Source organism: Sporobolomyces salmoneus (assembly GCF_050403485.1).
Source record: "Sporobolomyces salmoneus JCM6883 DNA, S_salmoneus_JCM6883_v1_ctg26, whole genome shotgun sequence".
In the NCBI taxonomy this organism is placed as follows: Eukaryota; Fungi; Basidiomycota; class Microbotryomycetes; order Sporidiobolales; family Sporidiobolaceae; genus Sporobolomyces; species Sporobolomyces salmoneus.
Genome location: NW_027481137.1, coordinates 166,654 through 183,655, shown reverse-complemented (window position 1 = coordinate 183,655; position 17,002 = coordinate 166,654). Strand labels below are relative to the sequence as shown.

At 53.2% G+C, this 17,002-nt stretch overlaps 2 protein-coding genes across 2 annotated transcripts; both read right to left on the bottom strand.

The window, feature by feature from the left end:
• Positions 1-138: 138 nt before the first annotated feature.
• On the bottom strand, positions 139-7,336 carry LAA1 (AP-1 complex accessory protein LAA1; the record flags this gene model as incomplete). Its single annotated transcript, XM_076632449.1, has 14 exons — positions 139-431; positions 493-721; positions 782-941; positions 1,002-1,173; positions 1,241-1,372; positions 1,441-1,559; positions 1,620-2,062; positions 2,123-2,418; positions 2,476-2,707; positions 2,767-6,324; positions 6,384-6,539; positions 6,599-6,661; positions 6,725-7,024; positions 7,187-7,336. The coding sequence occupies 14 exons, from the start codon at positions 7,334-7,336 to the stop codon at positions 139-141; spliced, it is 6,303 nt and encodes a 2,100-aa protein (XP_076487601.1).
• A 2,792-nt stretch (positions 7,337-10,128) lies between these two features.
• On the bottom strand, positions 10,129-16,127 carry JCM6883_005510 (uncharacterized protein; the record flags this gene model as incomplete). The annotated part of the gene is made up of 6 exons (XM_076632448.1): positions 10,129-10,273; positions 10,347-13,664; positions 13,726-14,112; positions 14,180-14,239; positions 14,311-14,798; positions 14,865-16,127. 6 exons carry the CDS (start codon positions 16,125-16,127, stop codon positions 10,129-10,131), a joined length of 5,661 nt encoding a protein of 1,886 aa, XP_076487600.1.
• Between the last annotated feature and the right edge of the window lie 875 nt (positions 16,128-17,002).

Genomic DNA, 17,002 nt, shown 5'->3' with positions numbered 1-17,002 from the left:
GGACTGGCGATGAGCCTCGAGCGTTGCGGTGACTCTGTTCGGCAGTAGGCGGTGCGAGGTGCGGTCGATAGATGAAGGAAGATTGCCTCGGACTTTCTCTTGCTGAATCTCTCTCTCAAAATCGACATGTTACAGACGTTAGAACAACTTCAACTCGATCTTCTTTGGTCCCTCTCCCGTAGTCTGACCGCTACCTCCGCCCGCTCTTGACCCAGCTCCCCCTCCTTTCACAGTCGCTCGAATACTTTCCTCCAACAATTTCCGTCGGTCTTCTGGTAGTGCCGCTGTTGCTTCTTTGAAGTGAAGTGAATACGTCGCGGCGAGTTGTAAGATGTAAGTCAGGGCGAGGGAATGAACGGGAGGAGGTGGGGATGTCGAGGGAGAAAGGAGGAGATTCAAGGTTGGGAGGAGAATCGACATTGATTGAGTTCCTATCAACAGACGATCAGCGTCAGCGTATTGTCGTATCCCGTCTGTACAGGGTACACTCACTTCGTTCAGCTGAAGTGCTCATCAAGACAGGGACGAAAGCTTTCAAGACTTCCTCGAGAGATCGATACCTCGGATCTTGTGTCGTCAAGTTGTCCTCGGCGGCTCGAGCGACAAGTTCGATGGCACCGGGAAGAAGTTGACCGGAACAGAACGAGAGGATACCGGAACCTTGAGAGCGAGAGGCGGCGAGGAGGAGGGAAACAAGGCAGTGTAGAGCGGTCGTCGATGCCTTATCAGGATGGTTTGTCAGTGGATCAGTCTCATGAACAGTCAGAGGGTGTGAACTCACTTCTCCTTCTCCTTCGAGAGCGGTTTCGGTGATGAGGTAACATGCGTGCTCGACGACTTCTCGTCCAATCTTGACGTGATTCGGCAATGAAGTCAACAGGAGAACGGCTGCGAGAAGGTTGTTCTTCGTCTTCCTGACCGCCGAAGCAGATTTCCTTCCTCTGAAGAGCGAGTTGTGTGAGTTCATTTCGCTGAAGAGGGAGAGAAAGAAGAGAACTCACCTCATTTCATCGATGTTCATCAAACAAGCGCTCATCATCCCGTTCAAGACCTTTCCGATCGTACTAGCGGATACTTCATCCGTTGATCGAAGACTTCGGTCGCAGAGAGCTTTGAGAATCGATAGACTCGGACCGACGAGATCGACTTCGAGCTTTTCGTCCTTCAACAGCACTGCGAGCACAGTCGAGGCTGTTATCAGCTAGATAGTCGAGAAGAGAGATGGTAATGGAGAACGCACGGGAGAAGAAATGGAAAGCGATAGCGTAGAGTTCTTCGCGCATCGGGCTCGGGAAAACTTCAGCAATGTCGGCGAAGAGAGAGAAGATCGCTCGAGTGTACAGGACGTGAGCTTGGAGAGTGTTTGCCGTAGCTGAGAGGGGTCCGAAGAAGCGTCAGTTTAATTCGGGAGACCGATGGATAGTGAGAGGAGGCACTCACGTTTGGCGAGAGAAGAAGTCGCGGGAATCGATTCTCGTAGAGCCGTAGTCGCGACTCGAAGACACTGTGTCAACTTTAGATCGTTCCGGACTGAGCTATCGCTAGTCGAGCCATTCGCACTGTTAAGCGAATGCGGTCAGTTTCGATCTCCCGCATTTTGAGCGAGAAAGAGAGCTCACCTCGACGACGTCGCTACTTCCTGAATGAAGACTCTCGATAGGCCTAGAGCGATCTCTAGCACCCTCATCTTGATCTCGAGTCCTTCCGTAATCGCCAATCGATAACAGAGATTACAAACCTCCTCGAACAAGCTCGAGTCTTTGAGAGCCGTTCCAGCGATGTCAGGTCGAATGAGTCCAACTACTGCCTCGAGCGCAATCGACTGAACTGTCGCAGCCGGGATCGAGCCAGATGAGGGAAGGGAACAGAGAGCTTCGAAGGCGAGACCGAAAGTCGTCCAGAAGTAGAGAGCGGGTTCGGAGCGTTGAGGCGAAGGGAGACTCGCAGTGTCGCTTTGATCGGTCGAGCTGTCGCCGTCCATAGCGCGGAGCATGTGAGGGTCGGAAGCTTTGAGGAGAGTCGCAACCGCGTGAAGCATTTGAGGCCAGGCTCGTTCGTAGAACTAATCGACATCGTGGCGGGTCAGCTCTAATCCTCATGAGATATGAGCATAGGTACTCACTGGTAAAGCCGTCTCGCGAGAGAGACCAGAATAAACTGAATCGAACGAAGATCCTCCCGCACCAGAATCGCTCGAAGTTGCGTCGGGATCGGTCCTCACCCTCGCGTATTCTCGCAGAGAAGCAGCCCAGAACGGACAGAGGAGAGGGAGATGAGGTCGAATAACGTCGGCGAGGTAAGGTTGTCGAACGCTTGCGGTTTGGAATTGAGCCCAGGCGGCGAAGATTGAGGTTTTGAGCATGACGGCAGCAGTCGAAGAGAGATCTCGAACGTCGCCGAGCGAACTCATATCCGAGTCTGATGGAAAAACTCGAGTCAGCGATGAACGAGCAAGTGAGGAAGATAGCGACTCACCTCGACAACTCTCGAGAGCGGTTGTCAACAGTTTCAAGATCCTTCCCATCTTTTCGATCTCCTTCACGACACCCGATCCGACAAACACTGCACAGACTTGAATAGCTGAGGCGAGGACTTCTGGATACGAATCGGCGGAGAAAGCTGGAGTGAGAGCGGCGGCGATAGGAGCTTGGAACTGATCGAGGAGAAGTGCTTCTTCAAAGTCGATGTCTTGCGATTGTCCAAAGTTCTGCAAGCGGAGAGTCCGTCAGTCATTCGTTCAACGACAGACCGAGTTATCGGACTCACCTCGATGACATCTTTCAGGACGACTAAACCTTCGAGCCTGATCTCCATCACTTGAGCCGTCGAAGCCGTGAAAGCCATCTTGATCAAATCGCTAACCCGAGTAATGAGTAAACCCTTTCGATTCGCTCGGACAGCTCTCGCTCGAGCGATGTCAAAGTGTTCCCTCCTTCCACTCTTGACGACAGTGACGAAAACTTCGTGAAGACATTCGAGAGCGAACAACTGAGTCCTCCAACGAGATGTCGTCCGAGCGTTTGCGGCACCAGGTCGAGCTCCTCCTCCTTCCGTATCTTCGAGTCCGAGACCTTGCGATTCTTCGTCGGCGAGACCTCCAGCGACGACGGGTAGATTCGAATCAGCTTGAGCGCTTGCCGTTCCAGTTGAACGAGACATGATTCGTTGACAGAGATCGATCCAGCCAGAAGGGTTTGCATCGGCGGTTTGACGAAGCCACGACATGATCGCATCTCGAACTCCTTCGATACTCGGGTCGTCGTCCAACAAGGCGAACAACTCCCTCACGAGTCCGTCTCCTCCTAGTTTCGACATGAGCGCAGCATCGCGTTGGACGAGTTGGTAAACACTGTTGACCGCCGCGACTTTGAGAGGTTGTTTCGACGAAGAAAGTTGAGATCGGAGGTTCGAGACGAGAGTCGTATGATCGAGAGTCGAAGGAGCGAAGATGAGGAAGTGTTGAGTCGCTTTGATCGCTTCGACCGAGATTCCGTCGTCCTTCTCGAGGGTCAATTCTTTGAGGAGAATCAGGACGAGTTCTCGAACTCGTTCGGAATCTTGCAATTCTGGACCGAGAACCCCGATGAGAGCGTCTAGTACTCGACAGATCGACTGGTAGGCCGGCAGGTCCCCTCGAAGATTGACCGATCCAGCCGTTCCTCCCTCGGGTTCGTGAGTGTCTTGCATGTAGAGTTTGCAAAGCATTCCGAGAGTGACGTTCGTGAAGGGTGCATAGGCGAGAGAGGCGGCGTCGATGACGTGGGAGAGTGAACGGAGAGCCGAGTAGTGTACGAGAGGATGAGGATCCGCCGAAAGGGAGAGGAGGACGTCGACGATCGTTTTCAAAACGGGTCCTGCCGCGAGACTTCCGACGTGAGAGTAGATCTCGCTGAACGCGAGGGCACATCCAGCTCGATTGTCGGGATCCGTATTGCTGACGACCTGTTGAACGCAGAATTGAATTTGAGCGGCCATGAACGAAGTTCCTCCTAGTCCCGAGAGACGACCGAGAGATTCCGCTGCTGCTTGTCGAAGTGACGAGTCCGAGTGGAGTAGAGCGTCCTTGATGATCTCCCGCATCGATCCTGCAACTTGATGAGCTTCGATCGCTCGTCGAGAGTGACGGAGAGAACCGACGACTGCTGTGATTGAATTCGCCAAGATTGCCATCTTCCTCCCCGGATTCTTCTCGAGCTTGAACGAGCGGTGGTTGTTGACCATAATCTGGAGGAGGGCGTTCTGATTCGCCGATTCTTGAAGGGAGAAGTAGAGGGCGAAGAGTTCGATTCCAGCGTCAACGAGACCGACGGCTGGAGGAGGTGCTTCTGGAAGAGGATCGAATCCAGCTCGTTCAAAGGCTCGTCGAGAAGAGAGGACGAGAGGATCGTGTTCTGCTGCTTGGAGGACGGCGAGTTTGAGTTGACCTTCGATCTTTGCTTCGGCGGAATCTCGATTCAATCTTGCCAGTTTGCTGTTTGCCGTTCCCGCTACCGTCGAATCGTCTCCTCCTGCGACATCGTTCGTTCCGTCTCGCATCAAACTCGTCACCCCGTATCCCAGTCCATCTGTCTCGTCCCAAATCGAGGTGAAAGTGTTCGAACTCGCTGCCGCTTGAAGTGCTGATTCACCAAAGTACTTGTCGGCGTCGCTGAAGAGGGTGACGACCTGCTGGAGGAGAGGGATCTGGTAAGGCTGAGTTGCGGGACTTTGACCGAAAGCGACGAAACATTGAAGGAGTCGACGACGGAAGAGGATATCACGATCGACGAGTTGAAGTCGAGAAGAGGTCGAAGGAGATTGTTCAGAGGAGAGGGAAGCATGGGAGTTGGTGAACGAGTTCGCAAACGCGAGACCGTTCGAGAGGAGAAGAACAAGGCGTTTCGCGATGTCGTCCGTAACGAGTGCGTTTCCTCCTTGACCCGTCGGACCGTTGTGACGAAGGAAGCTGAGGATTGCCGAGAGGGTGCATTCTCGAATGTGAAGAAGGAACGCCCATTCGTTGTCGCCTCTGACTTGAGCCGCACTCGTGTCTTTGCTCGTCGGTTTCGGAAGGGCATTTCGCCAGAGGAGGAGAAGTTGAGGGAGATGGAGTCGAACAAAGTTGGGACCGAGGGACATTAAGGCTGAAACGAGGATCCAGGCGACTTGGATTTCGATTCCCGAGATGTGAAGTTCGTGGTTTCCGGATTGTTTGAGTAGTTGAATCGCGAGTGACATACATTTCGCCGACAAGTCGAACGAGACATACAGAGGTTTGTGAGGGATGAGGTTGATGAGGGCTGCGAGTGAGTGGGCGTAGCCGATGACTCGGCGATAAACTTCGGTCGAAGAAGAGGGGGAGGAGGAGGAGGAGGAAGAGGGAGGAGCTTTCGAAGAGATTGTCGTGAGGTCTTTGTTGAGGAGATCGATGATGTGAGCGATCGTCGAGGAGAGTCGAGTAGGTGCCGCGTTGCAGAAGGTACGAAGAGCCCACGACGCGCTGATTTGCACACTGTGACTTGGGTGAGCGACGAGGCGGATCAGAGAGTCGTAGAGAGCTTCTTGGACGGTGAGAGGGGCACAGCCGAGAGATCGAAGGATTGAGCTCGTCTCGTCGAGGGCGATGAGGAGAGATTGTTTGCTCGGAGGAGGTTGAGTCGGCATGAGAGATGGCCATTTCTTGAGATACAAAGTCGCGATCTCCCGCAACGCGACGATCTGACCCGCTTCGCTGAGTAGTTGACCACTGATAACATCATGGAGGAGGATCGACGAAGCCTTGCGGGCGGCGAGAGCGTCGTGTCGAGCTTTCGAAGGTTCCGTCCTCTCTGCCGCTCGGGCGTTCCAACCGATCCATCCTAATCCCGCCGCTGCTCCGCACCCAATCTCGTCGATGATGTGCTTGACGATCTCTGGGTAGTAATGTTCAACCCACGAAGAGCCGAGATTCTTGAAGAGCTCGGCGTAAACATCGATGATTGCGTTTCGAAGTCGATTCGGGGAAGAGAGTCGGTTGTACGGCGCGGAGAGCTGGACGAGCATTTCAATCGGGGATAGTAAGGTCTTCTTCGACGTTTCTACTGCCGACGGTGCTCCAATTTCGGGGTATACGTCGTCGTCGTCTTCTCCTTCTTTCGCCGTGACTTTCTTCTTTGGTGCTGGAGGTGGTGGAGGTGCGCTGCCTTCGACTTGAGTTGCCGCGAGAATACCAGCGACGAGTCGAGAGAGGGAACGGCGGGTGACGAAGTCGGTGGTTTCGAGGGCTTTGAAAGCAACGGAGAGGATGTTGTCAATTTCGGCAAGAGTCGAGTAGGTTCCGGGTGCGGCGGCGAGAGCGAGGAGACACTGTACAGAGAAGCCAGCTTAGCTTGTTTCCGTCGAGAAGGGGCACGACGAGAGCTCACGTCTGCTGATCCTCTGACAATCGCTCCAGCTTTCTCGCTAAGTCCACCTCGTAACGACTTGAGCGTCTCCTTGATGTTTTGGTCCGACATTGACTTCGCCGCTACCTCGATCACCTTTCTTAGGCAAGAGAGTGACGAGTATCGGAGAATGATAGGCTGTGCAAAGCGAGAAATGTCAGTTTCGATTCGACGCCAAGGGATCAAGGGCGACTGACATATGACGATGTCTTGTAGATACGAGTCATAACTGACATGATCTCAATATAGAGACTCATGATCTGTAGACGTACAAACGTGAGCTGGTTGGAAAGTCTCGAAATGAAAATCGGAAAAGGACTGACCTGACTACCGTATACCGCATAGATCTCTCCCAGACAATACGCACACGCAATTCTCCATTCCTTCTCCTTCTCTTGAGCTCCTTTGTACTCGTTTCCGATCGCTCCTTTCAGTAACGCCTGAGCGAGATCGAACAATCCTTTCGATTCTCCTCTTTTCAGCGTGAGGAGGAATATCCGCGCGATGATAGCTCGAGCTGGCCTTCCGGGTTTGACGGCAGTCGAGAGAGTAGCAGCAGAAGGGGGAGTGACGAGCGAGAGGAGTGATGTAGTGAGTGTCGGTTGTTCCGAATGAACAACGGACTGCAACACAGCGCGATCGAAGATGTGTCAGTTCACCTATCATATACGCGCCCCTCAGCTCCCCTCGTGGCCTAGACGGGCAGAAAGCCTCTTTCATCAAACCCCACCTCTCTCCATCTCCTTCTCTCCCTCCCTCCGCATTGGATGAAAGGCAGAACGTACTTGTGGTAACTTCGTGAGCGCTTTCTCGCACCCGCTCAGCCAATTCAATAAGTAAAGCTCCCCTCGTTCCGCACTCGCTGACGCTTCCAATTTCGATTGATCAAAGTGAATGTCGTCGACTGAAGGGCCTTCTTCCTCTGGTCTTGACATGTTGGGTATATCGTTCTTGTCGCAGGCGAGAAGCCCCGAAAGCGAGAGAGGGCTGAAGTGTCGAGTGAATGGAGGAAAGTTGAGAGAGTCTTCCGCACAGGTTTCCATGTCCTGAGGCCTTGGTCTGAAAGTCAGGGATGTAAAGCTTATATCTCTCTCACTGTGACGCCCGGGAGAGACATCGGGTTCGGGGGCCAAGGTCTACGAGGAGAGGGTGCAGGGATCCGCGAAAACTTGCTCTGCGAAGCCGACGAGCTTCGCGATTCGTCAAAGCCCGACTGAAGGCCTATAGCAGCTCATAGCTTTGCGGGATCCTCGGCGGCTATCGTCGAAGTCAGGACTCGTTGAGAGTGCGGTTCAAGGATCTTTCGCTCACGAAGAAAAGGAAGAGAGCTTAGGCATGACAGAGGAGTATTTGACAAGGGGTCAAGGTCATCTAGCTGTACAAGAGAGCATGAGATACTACTCCACGACTGTACAGCGAAAGACGGAGTGTCAGTCATCACAACTTGACGGCCGACGATTCGACAAAGCTCAACTTACCTAAAAACGGTGTCCTCCTTGAGGGTCTTGCCCATACGTCTGCACGCCCAACAAGCGAGCGTGACGCGAGTTGAGACGATAAGCGCCTTTGTCGAGAGAGTGACTTTGATCCTCGTGTCCCGGATAAACGAACTTTTTCTCCTTGTTATCCCACGAAACTTCGATCTCCTTTCTGGTGGTGTCGACCCAGGCCGGTATAGTCTCGTGGGATTCCTCCTTGACGCGGCGGTACAAGAGCCCCGGCATCCACCCAAATACCATTCCTGTTGCGATTCCATTTTGCACAATTCGGAGCTAATGAAGCAGTACAAGTGTGCGTGAGTGAGATGTGAAGCGCAGGGTCCCTTCGTTGGCAGTGAATAGCGAGCTTACTGAATGGCCGACGGCTAGCATAGCAAGCATCTGCTTCAGAACGAATTCAAGCCTTCTGCGAGACTTTGTGTAGCTCACAGGGTGTCGGCGTGAGTTTGTCAATTCGAGCAAGATGCTTTTCCCCGAAACCCAGTCCTTGTACACGTTGTCTCTTCCGCCAGTCTGTTCTAGGCCCTCCGCAACCTCATCGAAGAGTCTTTCCACCGTCGAGGTCATGCGAGGATGGGGCGATCGAAGTGACAAAGGGGAGGGAAGAGGCGCGACCTCTCGTGGGCTGGGTCGCAGTCGCTGCTCCTCCCCTTAGGAACGCACGTCCCAAGATTTCAAGCACAGGCCTTTACGAAGCGCGAGCTCAAAGATGTCCAAGCTCAGATTGCGACCAATCCCACTTTGCTCTCATAACGACTCTCGCTACAGCCTGCCTAGTAAGACGAGCTCTTATCACTCTCCTACGCCTATCGCACACCTCGCGACAAAGGAGAATGCGCGACAATACGAACAGTTGGCAAAGCTTTGAGTAACGATGTCAATTCGGAAGACTTTGGAAAGAGGGAGAGAGGAGAGTTACACATCTAAAGAGAGAGATGACACTGAACAAAACGAGTCGAGGGAGGGAGAGAGTGGATACAATAGTGAGAGAAGGAATCAATAAAAATAGGTGGTTAAATCAGGGGAGAAAGAGTGGTTTCGTGCACTCCGCGATCGGTTCCATTCTCACTCGGAACATGGCCTTGACGACTGCACAGCGAAAGACGGAGTGTCAGTGCGAAGCAAATCTGAGGACAAGACGACAAAGCTCAACTCACCTAAAAACGGTGTCCTCCTTGAGGGTGTTGACCGTACGTCTGCACGCCCAGCAAGCGAGCGTGACGCGAGTTTATACGATAGGCACCCTTGTCAAGGGATCGAGCTGTCGCTGGCGGATTTCCGTACACAAAATCGCCTGCCCGCTTGTTCCATGTAACTCTAATTTCCTTGGTCGGGTCGTCGACCCAGTCCGGGATCATCGCAGGTTCCGTGATGCGTCTGACCAGAAGTCCAGGCATCCACTCGAGAGCAACATGCCTACCTTCTCTGACCTAAAGTGCGAAAGAGTTCAAACGAAGCGTCAAAGTTGATGCGTGTTCAAAAGGACAATGAGACGTACCGATCCACCTGCTATCATGATGGCGAGCATTTGTTTGAGAACGAATTCAAGCCTCCTTGCATACGTTCTGGCGTGGATGGGGCGGAGGCGTCGGCTGACGAGGTTGAAGAGCGAGCCCTTGTCAGCACGCCAGTCTTTGCGTCCATTGTCGTCGATGCCATGATCCTCCAACCTTTGCGAGATCTCGCCCCACAGACCCTCCAACTTTTCTCGGGGAGAGACAGGCATGGTCACTGAGAAAAGGTGTGGTAGAAGAAAGAGAGAGAAACCTGGACCTCGAGACGTCGATGCATTTCGATGGGTCCTTGTATTAAGCATCGAAGGGTCGCTGACTATTGATGCTAGGACCCCATGCGCAAGCACCCCGATGTCAGCCCTTTCGAAAGGCGCGGGAAGAAGACGGTCCGTGCTCACATCGTGATCTCTCCCATCGTGCTCCCGACATGCGCGGCTGCGACCTGAGCAGCGATTAACTCTTCTCTCTTCACTCATGTCGTTTGTCAGACTCCGCCACGATCAATGCTTAGCGCCGGAAAAAGGAAAGCAAAGCTTCGAGTTGCGATGTCAATTCAGAAGACTTTGGAAAGAGGGAGAGAGGGAGCTACACATCTAAAAAGAGAGATGATACTGAACAAGACGAGTCGAAGGAGAGAGAGAGAGTGGATACAATTGTGAGAGAAGGAATCAATAAAAATAGGTAGTTAAATTAAGTCAGAAAGAGTGGTTTCGTTCACTCCGCGATAGGTTCCATTCTCGCTCGGAACATGGCAGTCTCGGCATCACTTTCTTCGTAAGCCGATTCCTCTGAATCGTATTGACCGATACCGGAAGAGTGAAGTCCTGCCGTGTTTCGTTTCCACGAGAATTGAGGGATTCTGCAACGCAACGACGAGTAAAGTCAGCACACCAGGAAACGAGAATAGAAGTGAAAAGAAAGAGAAGACGTACCCGCTAGCCCTCGATCGACCGAATTGTACCGTTTCAGCGTGAGAAATCGCGACGACTTCTTCCATTGATTCCATGCTTCCAGGATTCGTCGAGTACATCCCACTCGCGTAGCCGTACCCGCTGCTCGAGTTGCTCATCGAGCCGACACCGGAAGAGAAGAACGATCGACCAGGTTTGTTGAACGCCAATCCAGACATGAGGGTATCGGAATCGTAGCCCTCGGCAGGGTTACCGACAGATTCTTGTAACTCGGCGGCGAAGGATCGAACGGGAGGAGCAGAGACGGTGGTAGGTTTCGAAACGGCGGTCGATGAACTCGAGGGAGGAAGGGGACCACGAATCGAGTTGACTCCTCCGTTCGCAGAGTTGACGGGAGCGAAAGGTTGACGAACGGGTTGTCGACTCGGGAGAGGAATTCGAGATGAAGGAGAAGTCGTCAAAGAGGAAGCATCGGGAACGACGCTCATACGAATTGGCGATTTCGAAGGACGAACGGGAGGCGAAGCGACTTCAGAAGGATCGCGGAGTAGATTCTGAGCTGAACCGACGTCGTTCTCCTTCATCGTGACGGTTTCTGATCGAGATCGAGCAATCGCCTTGACGGAACCGGAAGATCCACTGCGACCGGGAGTAGGAGGTTGAGACACAGACGAGGAGGGTTCGTTCGCGAGAGATGCGGCTGCGTTCATCGTCGATTCGAGGTTCGCGACCAAGCTTGCGAATGCCGGAGCTTCGGTCGGAAGAGGAGGTGGCGAAGGGAAGCTACTGACGAGGAGATCTCGGGCGGCTCCTTTCGTAGGAGTATCGGCGGTTGATTCGTCCGAGAGCGATGTGCGAGACAACGTGTTGAGCGAATCAGGCGAAGTTCCGTTTGTGAGCGATTGCGGAGTTGGGGGAGCGGCGATGGAAGTAGTCGAGGGTGAGGTCGGGCTCAAATCGACTCCACGTTGTTTGTAAACCGAGTACAGGAGAGTCTTGCGTCGTTGAGTTCGTCGAGCTTCTTCCTCATCGGTATCGTTTCCTCCATCTCCCCCTTGCGAGGCTAAATCGTCCTCCGAAGCGAGTCGTCTCGAAGCAATGTCGATCGAGTCGAGAGGAGCGTGTTGAGAGGCGCGATTTGCCGTGAAGGAAGCGAAATCTTGCGAGAATCGTTTCGGAGGAGGAGGCATCGAGTCGACGGAGAACCTGTTCGTGTCGACGGAGAAGTGACGGACTGAGCGCATCTCCGGGTCGATGACTGATCCAGCGTCGTCTCGAGGGTGAACTGAGAAGTTTGACGAAGGAGAGTGAGCGAGCCAAGGGAGACTTTGTTCGTACGTCTTGATCGAAGCTCGAGGATCCGATTGGTGTTGAGCGTCGTTCGAGTCGGAAGTCTTTGTCCTCGTTCGGGTTCGTTGACGAGAGGCGGGAGTAGGAGGGACTTGATCCGAAGAGACGACGATCGTCGGTGGCATATGAGGCATCGTTTGAGGGCGATTCTTCTTCGGCGACTTGCCCTTCGAGGTAGCAGACGAGGTCGAAGCAGAGAGGCCGTTCGAAGAGGACATCGTAACCGAGTTTCGTTTGATCTGAGCGCTGCCGTTTCCTCCTACCGAAGTGCTGAAGATGTCGGATTTCTCCTCGGTGTTGCTATCGGTCATTCCTTTCGTTGGCGAGTCGAGTTGAGCTTGGAACAAGAGAGCTTGAAGTCCGTCTGCCAAGATACCTCCATCGACCGTTGCCCTTCGTTTCTCGAGTTTCCTCAACGCCGCTTCAGTCGGAGACTCGTGTCCTTCGTCGGGAGTGATGATTGAGGAGAGAGCAGGCATCGTCTTCAAGTTGACCGACTTGATCTTCGAATTGCTCGTTGTTGCCTTGCTACCGTTCGATTTCGAAGTCGCTCGTTGACGAGTTTTGATCGCCGAATTCGGAACGGAGGAAGAAAGGTCTCGGTAGTCGGAGGGAAGGGAAGGGACAGGAGGTTCAACCTCGTTCTCGTTGAAGTACGATCGAAGCGATTTCGTGGGAGTATCGGGAGGAGTAGCGAAGTAAGCCGCGACATCGGAAGTTTCGACGCTGTTTCGAAGGATCGGAGAAGGAAGTCGAGGAGGAGCAGTCGAGTCCGTGTACTCTTTCGAAGGGTCGTGATGTGAAGTTCGAGAGGAGTAAGCCGTGCCAGGACGAGCGGACCAGGTCGAATCGATGAGGGAAGGTCCAGTCGAAGATCGATAACTCGAACGGTTTCCAGTCGTGTGAAGACTCCTCGGGTAGTTCCTCGATGCGGCGCCAAAGCTTTGTACCGAATGGCGACTCGCACGACTCATCCTCCTTTCGTTCGTACTCATGCCATCTCCTCGAACTGCTTCTTCCGGGTAACCTCCGTGATCTTCGGTACTCGCTCCTTGTAAAGCTCGTCGCGTTGAAGCGTCGACCCAGGCATCGAAGTGAGAAGAGAAGGATCGTTCGGGACCGTCGTTCGCTCCTCCAGAACCAGAGTTGTTGCCAGGAGGGAAAGAGAGTCGAGCGAGAGGAGGAGGTTTCGGTAAATCGGTCAAGATTGGAGCCGAGATCCCTCGAGCGGCGATACTGAGTCGTCCGTTTCCTCCAGGAGTCGAAGCAGGAGAAGCTCGATACTTTTCGTCGTCGAGGTCGTCCGAGAATCTTCCTCCTTTCGCATCGTCACTTCCGATTCCTCGACCCGAATAACCTTTCCTTCCTTTGTCTCCTTTCCCCTTCTTGAACACGCTGATCGCCAACCAACTGACGGCTCCGATACAGACGATCGCTCCTAGGATAGTCGAAGCGATCGCGGCGTCGAAGAGTTGTTGATTCATTTGAGCAGATTGAGCGTGTCCAGCGGCGGCGGCAGCAGCAGCTCCTCCCGTTTCGGTAGCCGAAGAAGAGGTTTGAACGACGGCTTGATCCGGGATGGGAGTAGACGGAGCCGAAACATCACTTGCGAAGGAGGGAGAAGCTGCGAGAGTAGGAGTTCCGAGGGTGGGAGTAGCGGGAACCGAAGGTGCATCGAGAGTAGAAGAAGCTCCAGGAGGACAGTACGTCGAGTTCGCGAGAGCGGCAGCAGGGGTAGTCGTAGGAAGAATCGGAGAGAAGGAGTTGTGAGCTGTGATCGCGTACTCGGGTAGCGGAGCGGTTTGGTTGCCTCCTCGACGCATGCGAGCGAATCGTTTCGAGGTGGGAGTAGGAGTGGGGATCGGAGAGAGCGGAGAGTGACTGAAATCGGCGAAAGAGGTAGGAAGAACGGGAGACGCGAGGAATGAACCGGGAAGATCTGAAAGGTTCGGAGAACCATAATACTGATCTTCTTGAGGCATCGCGGCACTATCGGAGAAGCTATGAGTCAGTTCCGTCCACTAACACGAGAGAGAACAGTGAGACTCACGCATTCGAGTTTGCGATCAAATTCCTCAATTTCGCCTCCTTGATCTTCTTCCCCAACATCCCGACCGACTCCGGCTGAGCGATCGAGCTCGTCGTAGCTCTCGGATAAACCCTCTTGATCTGTCCACTCCCTCCTCCAGCTAGTAACGACGATCGCTGGTTCTTCATCTTTTGGCTCAAGCTCGGTAGTTTGAGTAAGGAGACTTTCTTCGCTCGAGGAGGAGAACGAGGTTGTCGACGAGGAGAAACGTGCTTGACAGGAGATGAAGCGGTCTCTTGTCGTTGGGGAGTGAGGACGGGAGTAGAGGGAGGAATGACCGATTTGAGCGACTTGGGAGCCGAGGAGAGAACGGGGGAAAGAGGAGCGAGAAGAGGAGTAGGAGGATCCCTATTCAACGCGAGTCACTAGTTAGAAGAAGTGAAGAAAGAGAACACTGCTAGAGACGATGACTCACTCGAACAAATCGTTCAGTTGCCTTTGCGATTCTTCAGCTCCTGCCGATTCTTCCTCGATGCTGTAACAATTGAAGCGCGATGATCAGTGCTCAATTCTTACCCCGTCTCGACAGAGTGTGTGTGGACTCACTGTTCACCAACGGTTCTCTTCGTGATACCTTCTTTCATCTTCTCCATATCTTCTTGGAACTCCTCGACCATTTCCTCTGTCTCATCCTCCCCTTCGATCCCGATTCCCAACCCGAGCCCCATAGCGCCTTGATCAAAGTCCCTCTCCCTAACAATGCCCAATCCCAATCCTAGTCCTAATCCATGACCCTCGTTCAAAGGTTGATCATCGAGTTCCTTGAGTTCATCAAAGTTCAAAGGTCCTTGTAATTCTTCTCGAGACGGTAACATGTTCTTCCTCATGGATTTATCGGTCTTCAAGGGTAAACCGGAGTCGAGAGGAGCGATAGAGGATGAGGAGAGGAGGTCGATACCGAGTCCTAAACCGAGGGAAAGAGTATCTTCTGTCGTTGTAGGGAGAGAAGAAACGGCGATGGGGGAGATCTGAGCCGTTGACGGGAACGAAGATCGACGAATTGGAGAGAGACGAGGATGGGTAGGGATCAAAGTCTGCGACAAACGGTCGAAGAATCAGTATCGGGCGCAGAATGAGAATGGAATTCTAGGACGACTCACTGGTTCTCCCTCCTCGAGAGCATCTTCGAACTGCTCCTCATCGGTCAACGTACCGTCAGGGGTCAACAAGAGTTCCGTGGTTTTAATCCTATTCGTCGAAGTAGTGAGGGATTCCCAACTCAATCGCCTCTTGACCAATTCGAGTTCTTTCAACCCCTTGACGCTTTCGATGGATGAAGGTCGACTCTTTGATTGCTTGTCGTTCGTGTTGGCTCGAACGGATCCACTGGCTTGAGCTCGAGCATTGGCTTCGGCGTTCGAGTTCGAAGTGGAAGAATCGGCGATAGGGAGAGTAATAGGGATCGAAGGCGATGATAGTAACTTGACGAGTGGTGAACTGATCGCCTTGTCTGTAGCCTCCTCGCTCGAAGAAGGATAAGGGAAAGCTTCTTCGAACAACTGAAACGCGTCTCCTCCTCCTCCTCCCACTCCAGGTTCGGTTTGAGGGAACGCAGAAGTGATATCGATCGAGGGTGAACGAGGATGTTGAGTCGAATCGTTGAGGTCTTTGATCGAGGCGGGAGAACCGTTCGAGAGTAAGGACTTGTTGCGATGTTTGAGCATTCCGAGTCGAGAGTGTCGGCGAGAAGACCCTAACGAGCCGAGAGTCGAGAAGGACGAGGGGTCGAACGTAGAAGATGCGGAGGAAGGCACGACTCGAGGGGGAGAAGGGTTCGTCAAGGGAGTGAGGAGATCGTCGTTTGTCGCACTTGTAGAAGCGGAAGAGGAAGAAGGGACGAAAGGGAGGTCGAGAGAAGAAGAGAGCATCGAGCGCGGGTTGAGGGAGAGCGAGATCGGTGCTCCGAGTCCTAATCCGAGAGTCGCATTCGGATTCGAAGCCAAATCGAGGTCGACGATTTGAACGGTGTTCGCGGCTTGCTGTTGGATCGTTCCGTGTTCCCATCGACTCGCTCTCATCTTGCCCATCTTACTGTCCAATGCATTCCCGACGACTTTGACCCGTTTAGCTGCACTCCCTGTTCCTCCGGTTCTCGTCGTTCTCCGATCGTTCAAAACGGCAACAGGAGGCGGTCTCAGAAGTCCTTGACCCGATGCGAAGCTAGATAGAGTGGAAGAGGAGTTTGATGCGAAGCTAGATAGAGTGGAAGAGGAGTTTGAATGAAGGAGGGAGAAAGGGTGACGACCGGAAGGAGTCGAAGAAACGGAGAGTCGATGAGCGCGTTGAGATTTGCTCGCACGAGTTTGTCGAAGTGGTTGAAAGGACGGCGGCGGAGGAGGAGGTGGGAGAATACTGCTCGCCATGTCGTGTTACGCGTCTATACAACAGCGAGTGAGCGAGAGAGACGACGAGAGAAGGGGGAAAGGAAACTTACGAGACTCTGTGCTTCTTGACGATTGATAGAGTGACACGGTATTGGTGAAGTGAAGCGTTACGACGACGTTGATGAATGGAGAGAGACGTTTGAAGGAAGGGGAGGAGTCGTGTGTTATCGATGCACACACACACGCGAGAAGACGGAGTGTTGAATCCTGGCTTCGCACGAAATTGATCGATCGAAACGAAAAATGAGTAGCGGCACAGTACGCGTCGAGTCGAACCAGACGATTCACGTCCGGCTAGCTTTGACGTAGGGAACGGGCATCTTCGCCGGACGTGCCAGAGAGGAGGTGTTGCGTCCGGTCGCGAAAGTTTGGGCAGGAAAATGAAAGGAGTCGTCGAAACTGGAGTGAGGAATGTCTTCTGTTCATTCGTCCATCGCAAGAGATCCAATTGACGTCTTCTCTTTCTCCTCTTCGTGCATCCATCGTGGTCGGAATCGGAGTTGTGTCAAGATCGTTGAGAGAGGGGAGAAGAAAGGGAGGGACGATGTTCAATGACAAGGAGAGGGTGGGGCTCAGCGCTTCGTGAGTAGGTACATGCATTGGTCATCCTTCGAGTGGACCCAGAGCATCATTCGTAATAGCTGTGGTGAGTGAGCGTGAGAGAGACAGTCGCCAAGTTTCCTCGAAATCCTCTCCTTCTCCACTACCACTCAGCGCAAACCTTCAGACGACAATCAGCACGATAGCAAGAGCTCATAAGCGCCCCAGCAGTCCATCAACAACGCCAATCACGAAGCAGAAGCTTCTCTCTCAAGCTCTCAAGGTTGATTGATCAAACCGGTTTCCGCTCGCCT